Source organism: Anolis sagrei, chromosome 6 (assembly GCF_037176765.1).
Source record: "Anolis sagrei isolate rAnoSag1 chromosome 6, rAnoSag1.mat, whole genome shotgun sequence".
NCBI classification, from domain to species: Eukaryota; Metazoa; Chordata; class Lepidosauria; order Squamata; family Dactyloidae; genus Anolis; species Anolis sagrei.
This window is the reverse complement of record NC_090026.1, coordinates 81507413-81517429: the sequence shown is the minus strand read 5'-3', so window position 1 is coordinate 81517429 and position 10017 is coordinate 81507413. Positions and strand designations below refer to the sequence as shown.

The 10017-nt window shown below is 39.5% G+C and overlaps 1 protein-coding gene across 1 annotated transcript in view; it reads left to right on the top strand.

Moving 5' to 3' along the window:
* Positions 1–379: 379 nt before the first annotated feature.
* Positions 380–10017, top strand: part of CNOT10 (CCR4-NOT transcription complex subunit 10) — a 30048-nt gene continuing 20410 nt past the window's right edge. The window contains exons 1-9 of the mRNA XM_060781863.2: positions 380–628; positions 2722–2816; positions 4267–4428; positions 4936–5086; positions 5773–5915; positions 6529–6615; positions 7787–7870; positions 8356–8473; positions 9697–9846. Of these exons, the coding sequence (XP_060637846.1) occupies positions 607–628; positions 2722–2816; positions 4267–4428; positions 4936–5086; positions 5773–5915; positions 6529–6615; positions 7787–7870; positions 8356–8473; positions 9697–9846 (1012 nt within the window). The 5' untranslated portion in view covers positions 380–606. The remainder of the gene's footprint in view (positions 629–2721; positions 2817–4266; positions 4429–4935; positions 5087–5772; positions 5916–6528; positions 6616–7786; positions 7871–8355; positions 8474–9696; positions 9847–10017) is intronic.

Below are 10017 nucleotides of genomic sequence, written 5' to 3'. Positions count from 1 at the left end.
CCTCCCTCAATAGGAGGCTTAAGGTTTGATTTAGGTGGAGGATCCATCTACACTGCAGAATTAATTCAGTTTGAGACCACTGTAAGTGCCATGGGCTCACACTACATTTATCTTACAGCGTAGATCAGGCATGGGCAAACTTGGGCCCTCCAGGTCTTTTGGACTCCAACTCCCACAATTCCTAACAGCCTACCGGCTGTTAGGAATTGTGGGAGCTGGAGTCCAAAAGACCGGGAGGGCCCAAGTTTGCTGCTACTTGCTATTCCCAAGTAGGCTGACATCCGGGTCCCTCTTCTCTTTTCCTGTCGGCCGCGCCCACTAAAACTTTGAAAGCTTCTAGCTCCGCCCACTGCAGGTTTTACGCACGTGACGCTCCCTGCGCTGAGAACAGCGAGGAGACGTTCGGGGCTAGAGAAGCTCCCATTCCCCGAACCGGAAGGAGAAGAAGAAGAAGCTCCGGGTCAGGCGCTGAGGGGGAGAAATTGGTTTGTTTGATTCGCGACTCCTCACTTTTCCCTCAGGCGGAGGCTTGTGAGGCGCGGAAGGCCTTGTCGTGGAGTCCGCCCAGGCCGCAGCTACCTCGGGAGCCTTCAGTAGAGCCACCCCATGGCGGCAGACAGAGGCGGAGGTGAGGACAAAGAGGCGAGGCCGGCGAGGGAGGGAAGGAGGCCAGCCCAGGCCCCTTGGCGGGAGGAAGGGTACCTATGACAGGGTTTCCTTCGGTATCTCTCTCCTGGCTTTCTCTCTGGAAATCTCAAGTCAAGGGAATCTCAAGTCTCTTTAAAGCCCTGGTCGCTCAGTTATGTTAGACTCCAGTTCCCAGAATCCCTGATTATTGGCCCAAGCAGCTGGGAGTTGGGAGTCTAAAACAGTTTGGGGATTGGGTTGCTCTGAGTTTTCTAAGCATTATGGCCATGTTCCAGAAGCATTCTCTTCTGACGTTTCACCCACATCCATGGCAGGCATCCTCAGAGATTGAGAGGTCTGTTGGAAACTAGGGGTTTATATAAATGTGGAATGTCCAGGGTGGGAGAAAACTCATGCCTGCTTGAGGCAAGTGTGAATGTTGCAATTGATCACCTTGATTAGTGTTGAATAGCCTCGCAGCTTCAAAGCTTGGCTGCTTCCTGCCTGAGGGAATCCTTTGTTGGGAAGTGATTAGGAGTCCCTCGGTGGCACAATGGATTAAACCAGGGGTCCTCAAACTTTTTAAACAGAGGGCCAGGTCACAGTCGCTCAGACTGTTGGAGGGCCAGATTATAATTTGAAAAAAAAAAACATTAATGAATTCCTATGCACACTGAACATATTATTTATAGTGCAAAAAAAACACATTAAAACAATACAATAATTAAAATGAAAAACAAATTTAACAAATATGAACTTATTAGTATTTCAATGGGAAGTGTGGGCCTGCTTTTGGCTGATGAGACAGGATTGTTGTTGTTGTTGTTGTTGTTGTTGTTGTGTGCTTTCAAGTCATTTCAGACTTATGTTGACTCTGAGCTAGGGCCAGGTAAATGACCTTCGAGGGCCGTATCCAGCCTCCGGGCCTTAGTTTGAAGACCCCTGGATTAAACCCTTGTGCCGGCAGGACTGCTGACCAATAAGTCAGCAGTTCCGAATCCAGGGAGAGTGCAGATGAGCTCCCTCTGTCAGCCCCAGCTCCCTATGTGGGGACATGAGAGAAGCCTCCCACAAGGATGGTAAAACATCAAAACATCCGGGCGTCCCCTGGGCAACGTCCTTGCAGACAGCCCATTCTCTTACACCAGAAGCGACTTGCAGTTTCTCAAGTCACTCCTGAAATGAGGGGGGGAAAAAGCTGTCCTGATTGTTTCTTGTCTGGAATTCCCCTGTTTGTGAGTGCTGTTCTTTATTTATAGTCCTGATTTTAGAATTTTTTTCCAAACTGGTAGACAGATTTTGTTCATTTTCATTGTTTGCTCCTTTCTCTTGAAATAGTCCACATGCTTGTGGATTTCAGTGGCTTCTCAGTGTAGTCTGACATGGTAGTTGTTATAGTGGTCCAGCATTTCTGTGTTCTTTAATAATATTCTGTTTCTAGGTTGGTTGGACACAGCTTGGAGATTTCTCCTTTCAGAGCCTGAGAGAAAGAAGGCAGGGGAAGAAGGAGCTAAAGTTGCAGTGGGGATGGATCTACACACCTAAATAATGCCTATAATGCAGTTCAACTGCATTACAGGCAGTCTCAGAGTTACAAACATCCAACTTAAAAATGACTCATAGTTAAGAACGAGGGTGAGACAGCAGGAAGTAAAAAAAATCTGCACTGCAGAAGGGAAATCCACTCCTGAAAGAGATATCATGGGGGAAAGGTGTCTCCACTGAAGCTCTATCACCAATCCTTGGGCCCTTCAGACAGATCATATATCCCAGGATCTGATCCCAGGTTTTCTGTTTATCCCAGATTATCTGGCAATGGGGACTCATATAATCCAATTTAAAGCAGAAAACCTGGGGTCAGATCCTGGGAATGTAGGATCTGTCTGGAAGGGCCCCTTGTTTCCACAACAAGCCAGATTTTTTCAAAATCCTATTATCACTGGAACAGAAAGTGAAGTAAAAGGGGGGGGGGGGGAGAGTTCCAACTGATATCTTCTCTCTAACAAGAGTAAAAGATTGTCCTTGAAGATCTGCGTTGATTTCTTTCATCTTCTTATATTTCCCTTCTTCTCTTCTCAATTATTTCTTACTTAGATCAAGGAACAGAAAAACATGAAGGAACGGGTATCTCTTCTGGGATTACTGATCAAGAGAAGGAACTATCAAACAGTGCACTGCAAGCATTTACGGTAAGATACGATTCTTCAATTTTGTTATGTTAAACAGAAGGTACATCTGGTTACAAATCTTCTTTTCTGCTTTCAGGAAATACTTTATTTGACATGACAAAAATATGTTTCACTAGGATCCCATCTACACAGCCATATAAAATCCAGATTATCTTCTTTGAATGAGATTACATTAGTCTACATGCCATATAATTCAGTTCAAAGCAGATAATCTAGATTTTATATTGCAGTGTAAATGGGGCCTAAGTGATTGGACTTTTATTATTAATTTCTTTATATGTGTGTGTTACAGATTTTTAATTGTTCTTCTGGAAATTTTTTAGATTAAATTAGAATATTTTATTTCAAAATCAATCTGCATCTTTCTTCCTCTACACTAAATAACAAAAGTACAGTACAAAGAAATCTTATAAATATGCTAACACAATACGGTTTTATGAAAATTAATGGAAGGTTTTATCATAGTCACATGCTGAGTTGCGTATTAATCCAAGAAAAAAATGGGTTTTTCAATGTCTCTCAACTATTAGTTCTTGCTTCTTGGCAGTTACTGTCTTTTCACTTCTGTTTCTGTTGCTAAAATGACATATGCAAAGACAGAAAAATGTTCCATACTTGTGTGCTTATATTTCCTAATAAGTATATTGGTGCTTGTATGTGGTTTAGTTATTACCAAGCTTAACATTCTTTTGCTGAAATGTGTAGTTTGATAACATATAAGGGGTGTTGCATACTGTTTCCTAAGTAAAAATCTAGTCAAATAAGCTTATTTAACATGTATCCTCCCTAACAACAGTAAATCACTGTAGTATAAATTGCCTCAGTTATCAGAATTTTACCATTGATTACGAAATTTGTGAAGAACTATTAGTAGTCAACTTTATTTTTAAATCACGGCTTTTCTTTTATGTCAAACATTATTTGAAATTAATGACCTTGCTTTGCAATTGTATGGAAAAGGTATTTTTCTGTCTCTCCTTTTCTACATTGAATAACATAACATATTGTAAAAAACTCAATTGCTGTATTCCCATGTCATTGGAGTCCCAAAAGATTATGCAACACTAATATTATATTGACCTTCTGCAGAGAACACTGTGGTCAAGGCATACCAAATCTCTAATGCTCTGCACCCAGGAACTCTTGGCTTAGAGCAGAATGGTTTGAGATAATTTTGCCGAACCAAGCGTAGAGGGGTAGTGTTTGGGTACAGACAAGATGTAGCATATATTGATTAAACATGCTTTATTTGGCATCTTTGCTAAATTGGATTTTATGGAAAGCTGTGGTTGAACAGACCAGCAACTGTTCTTCTAAACCTTGTGTTCAAAGGGTGGAGCCACATGTGATCTGCCTTTGTAAGTGTAAATGAACAGCAAGTGCTTTGGGATTCTAATTTTGTTTTTATTTCAACACAGATTTATTCAAATGTTGTAATTTTAACTTATAGATCGGAAACTATGATGTTTGTCTCCAACATCTTAGCTGTTTGCAAGAAATAAACAAGGATGACTACAAAATAGTTTTGAATATGGCAGTAACAGAATTCTGCAAAAGCAATCAGACAACAACCGATAACTTGAAGCAAACACTTAACCAGCTGAAAAACCAGGTATAGTTTTGCAGCATATCTATAATTGCAGTAACCTTTCCCAGTATGTAATTAAAGTTTCTTGTAATGTGCACACACTTCTCAGCACGCACAATTCTGTGAAAATATTTTGTCCTTTAAGGTAATGGAATTAAAAGGACAAACTAGACCAAACTAGACTGCTGTATTGTTTTCTTGTAATTGTGCTTTGTAACCAGACTGAGAAGTTGTTCTCTGTTTTAAAATGTCTTATCATTTTCCTGTAACATTAAGTATTTAATACTCATACATGCAATAAATACAATATAGTAAACCCAGTTACTTGCCTACATCTGTGGCCTTATACTACAATAGTCTAAGAATAGAACAGTGATCACTACTGATTGCTGCAGTCTTATTTTCTTGAATTAGTTCATTCTGGGAAGAATGGGGCCAATTAGTAACACCAATATAGTAACTCAGCTCTTTTTATTTGATTGTCTTCTGTCCGAAAATGTATGGGCAATGCTTCAGTTCTTTCTTTCTCAGGTTCATTCAGCAATTGAGGAAATGGATGGCTTGGATGATGTTGAAAACAGCATGCTGTATTACAATCAAGCTGTTATTTTGTATCATCTGCGACAGTACACAGAAGCAATAGTAATTGGAGAGAAGCTTTACCAGTTCATAGAACCTTTTGGTAAGTTTATAAGGAAGCAAAAGGCTCCTGGTTCTTCCTGTCTCCTCCAGCCTTCTTCTAAGTGGGGGGGGGGGGGGGGGGGCAAGCATCTGTTTTTCAGCAGTTGTGTTCACTTGGCAAAATCCAGTATGAGTCCTAACAAGAGCACACCCATTGAAATAAACAAGTTGTGTTAATTAATGTAAATTCCATTGATGTCAATAGGTAGGATTTACATTGGATTTAGTTTATTTAAATTGTAACTTACACCTGCACCTCAGCTAGAATCGTCAATTTAGAAAAAAGGAGTATGTGTTGCAGAAATATTGATCAATAAAAAAGCAGATGAATTCTACACATCCTTTTCTGAAATACATGTAAAGATGCCTCAACTATGGAAGCAAATAGGCATTTGGATGGACACCTGGCCAAATTAGCTCATTTTTATATGCTTATGTTCAGATCTTTGTAGAATATTATGAGTATGAGGAATATTCTGTTGCATGTAATGCCTTGCAAGGAGTCTTCAAACTAGATATATCTAAGTAAGTTTGATTTCATAAGGAATTCTAAAAATCATACAAGAAAAAAGTTTTCCAAAACATGTCAACCTATATTGGTAGCAACTTGGCACCTACTGGGAAAGGTATTACATCCCGTGTATTGAACTCCCACAGGCAAAAACTAAATGTTTGCTCTGTCTTTAGAGGAGAGGTTTGCCCAAGCAGTTTGCTTTTTGCTCGTGGACCTATACCTGCTCACTTGCCAAGCTGAGAAAGCCTTGCATCTGCTTGCTGTGTTGGAAAAAATGATTTCACAAGGTGGCAACAACAAAAATGGGAGAAATGAGGTGAGTCTAAGGGAACACAGTGACAGTGCAGTAATTGAGTTTTATCAAGCCTGGCCCATCTGTTTTGATCACGGGCTTTCGTGCAGCTTGGATTAGAGCTAGACACATAACCAGTACATTGCACTGGCCAACACACATTTTGGTGCCTCAAAGGTTAGCCCTGTTTTTGAGATACAAATCATACGTCATCTATCAGTCTTTATCTGCTTACTCATAAAAATAATTATAACTATATCTAAGAAACTAAAGCTGATGTGGTCTATCCAATGCAAGAAAGGGCCTAAAAACCCAGATGCCAAGAATTCATCTTTGGTTGGGCTGTGTTATAAATGGCATAGAAATCCCTCCTTTTTATACCCAAATTGTATGGTGGCCTCCTGCTACTGAGATATTTATGTTTGGTAATTTTAAAGTATTGCAGATGCCTGACTCATGATCAACTGTTTGCTATAGAGAAAGAAGAAATAGTTCATAAGTCAATGCCTTCAAATATATAATTAAGATAAAGTGGTCCTCTTTCAAGAGAATATGTTTCTGGAATTGTGAATTCCATGCATTCTGTAAAAATGTTTGGTGCTTTCAAACACTAACAGTCATTTCAATTTGTGACCAGACAGGTAATAACACTAGTAAAGAAGCATCCAATCATAAAGCTGAAAGCGGAACCATTACAGAAGCTGCTAAATCTAAAATACATCAGGTAAGATTCAAGATTCTGCTTTTGGCAATTGGGCTTGTACTTTTTCCACTTGCTATGATTTCAGAGCTAGTTGCTGGCCAGTTTTTTGGGGGTTTTTTTTTGTTTTTTGTTTTGTTTTTGTTTTTTTGTTTTGTTTTGGTGTTAGGAGCAACTTGAGTAAACTGCAAGTTGCTTCTGGTGTAAGAGAATTGGGCCATCTGCAAGGATGTTGCCCAGGGGACACCTGGATTTTTGATGTTTTACCATCCTTGTGGGAGGCTTCTCTCATGTGCCCACATGGGAAGCTGGAGCAGACAGAGGGAGCTCAACCCGCTCTCCCTGGATTCGAACTGCTGACTTATTGGTCAGCAATCCTGCCAGCACAAGTGTTTAACCCATTGCATCTCCGGAGGATTGTTGGTCAGTAAATTATATTTATGTACAGCTTGGCTTACAATAGGATTTTCCAACATTATCTGGTACCTATCACATGGATAAAATAATTAGCCCTGAGACATAGATGCTAATAAAAAATCCTTATTTTGTATAAAGAAAATTATTGTTTTCTATGCCACCTTTATATTTTTTTAATCTGGGGAAAAGGTCTTTTTGAACTTTTAATTCATTTGCAGATAAAGTATTATTAATTATCAGCATTGCTTAGAGTGCAATCCTTGAAATCTTGGATCACCTTGGTTTAGTTTTATTTGGAAGACTTAAAGGTAAAGGTTTCCCTGTGACATTAACTCTAGTCATGTCCGAATCTGGGGAGTGGTGCTCATCTCCATTTCTAAGCCGAAGAGCCAGCGTTGTCCGTAAATGCCTCCAAGATTATGTGGCCAGCATGACTGCATGGCGCACCATTACCTTCCCACCAGAGCAAACTGGTTGGCAGAAGCTGGAGCTAACAGTGGGAGCTCACCTTGCTTCCCAGATTCAAACGGACAACCTTTCAGTCAGCAAGTTTAGCAGCTCAGCAGTTTAGCTCACTGTGCCACCAGGGGCTCCAACCTTTACCATTACCTTTAAGTCTTCCAATCAAAACTAAATCGAAGTGTTTTTGGTTTTTATCAGTAAGTTGTATTATCCATACATGTTACATGTGTCTGAATTATGGAACCCAATGTGATGTAATTTTTGAGTAGTGGTCATAGTTTTAATGCAGGATAATGAAATTATTTGTTTTTAACAGTATAAAGTGCGAGCCTATATTCAGATGAAGTCTCTAAAAGCATGTAAGAGAGAGATTAAGTCAGTTATGAACACAGCTGGAAATGTGAGTACTCCTGATTGTTTATGTCACATAGATTCATTGTTTAAAAAAACCTCTGAACTGCTGATTTAATTATGGCATTATCAGGTTGTGATGTTGAAGGAAAAGTTAAAGCAAAACGAATGGTGTCTCATTTTGGTATTTCAGGAAAAATGTACATTTGTAGTTGTTTGTGACCAATTGCCTGTTCTTTTAAACTGGATAACTATATGGTACATAGTAACTGAATCTAAAAAAATATTTCACGATGCAGGGCTTCAGATAGTTCCTAAGAGTTCATTGACTTTGTGGGTTATTTTGTGCCATAATGTTTGATATTTTAGAACAAGTGTACAGTGGACTTCTAGTTAATATTCTGTTATGCCTTTCTATTTGTGGGATGCAGAAAGAGTTTTGCTTGGTTACAAAGTAGATGATTGCAGTATCTAACAGCTCTCTAACTTTTGTCTTCAAAGGATCACTAACCACAACTTTCATGCTTTTCACAGTCTGCTCCTTCCCTTTTTCTGAAAAGCAACTTTGAGTATTTACGAGGCAATTATCGGAAAGCAGTTAAGTTGCTGAACAGCTCAAATATAGCTGAACATCCAGGATTTATGAAGACAGGTAAGATAAGCTTTACCTGTGGGTTTTTTGGGACAGGGTATAAATGATGGTGTTGGATAGAACCACTCAATATATCCACACAGTATGAACTTGGGTTAATTGTATCCAGTTCCTGTACATAATATCCTCTTTTTTCTGACTTTTGAATGAGAAAGTGAGTAGTATCAGTTTAAACTTGCAGATATACTTCAGTGTACTTGGAGAAGAAGAAGCAGCACCCTCGTACAAAGATATTCAATGTATACCCTATACCCATGTGTAAATTTAGAAATTTTAGTCCAAAAATCAATCCAAAACATGGATCAACTTATCCATGGGTCAGTGTGAGTACTAAGGAGCCCTCGGTGGCACAATGGGTTAAACCATTTGCTGGCTGAACTGCCGACTGAAAGGTCAGCAGTTCAAATCCAGGGAGCGGGGTGAGCTCCCGTCTCTCAGCTCCAGCTTCTCATCTGGATACATGAGAACAACCTCCCACAGGATGGTAACATATCCAGGCATCTCCTGGGTAACGTCTTTGCAGATGGTCAATTCTCTTACACCAGAAACAACTTGCAATTCCTCAAGTCACTCCTCACACACACGCACACACACAAAAAAGTGTGAGTACTGTACCTGAACTCTTGCCAAAAAAAAAAAAAAAGAACCCTTCCCTTTGAGTAGAGTGGTGAACAGCAAGAACTTCGTTTGTCCTGGGAGAACCTAAAAGAAGCACTGACCCTTTCTAATCTCTCTTCCATGATGCCATCTCTGGCCTTTTTGCTTGAGTGGCCAGAGATGGTGGGCCTCCTGGGATGGAGCTCGTACTTGCTCCCTATGTGGAAGAAACTTTGACTTACTCATAGTTTGTAGCCCTCAATTTATACATGAGGGAGTTGTGGGAGTTGAAGTCTAAAACACCTGGAAGGCCAAAGTTTGCCCATACCTGGTATATTCAGTAAAGGATGGGAGATATTTCCAATTGTGCACGAGTCTTTAATTGTAATTAGCTATTATGGCTTTCTGATAGAGAAAATGAAAGTAGTAATATTAAACACCAAATGTGTTTGTTTCTCTACCTTTTTTTTTGCATTCTCCAGAATTCTATCATTTGATCAATATCTATTTCCATCAAGCCACTCAATTATTTTAAAATCTGAAAATGAAAAGCCCCCAAAATAAAAAATGTCACATATCCCTCTCTTAAAGCCTTGAATTGTATTTCTTCCTTTGATTCTTCTTAGGTGAATGCCTACGTTGCATGTTCTGGAATAATCTGGGATGCATCCATTTTGCCATGGGGAAACACAATTTAGGGATTTTCTATTTTAAAAAGGCTTTGCAGGAAAATGACAATGCCTGCGCGCAACTTGGAACAGGAGGCCCAGACCCAGGTAAGGTGGAAAGATAATTGTGTCATGTGGCAACAAAAGAGATATGAAACAACCCCCTCAGTTTTTGGGACAGATCAGTGTATGCAATATACAGTTTCTCTTCTATAGCTTTTAAAATGGAATTTACAATTAAATAATAAAGTTATATATGTGTGTGTGTATACACACATA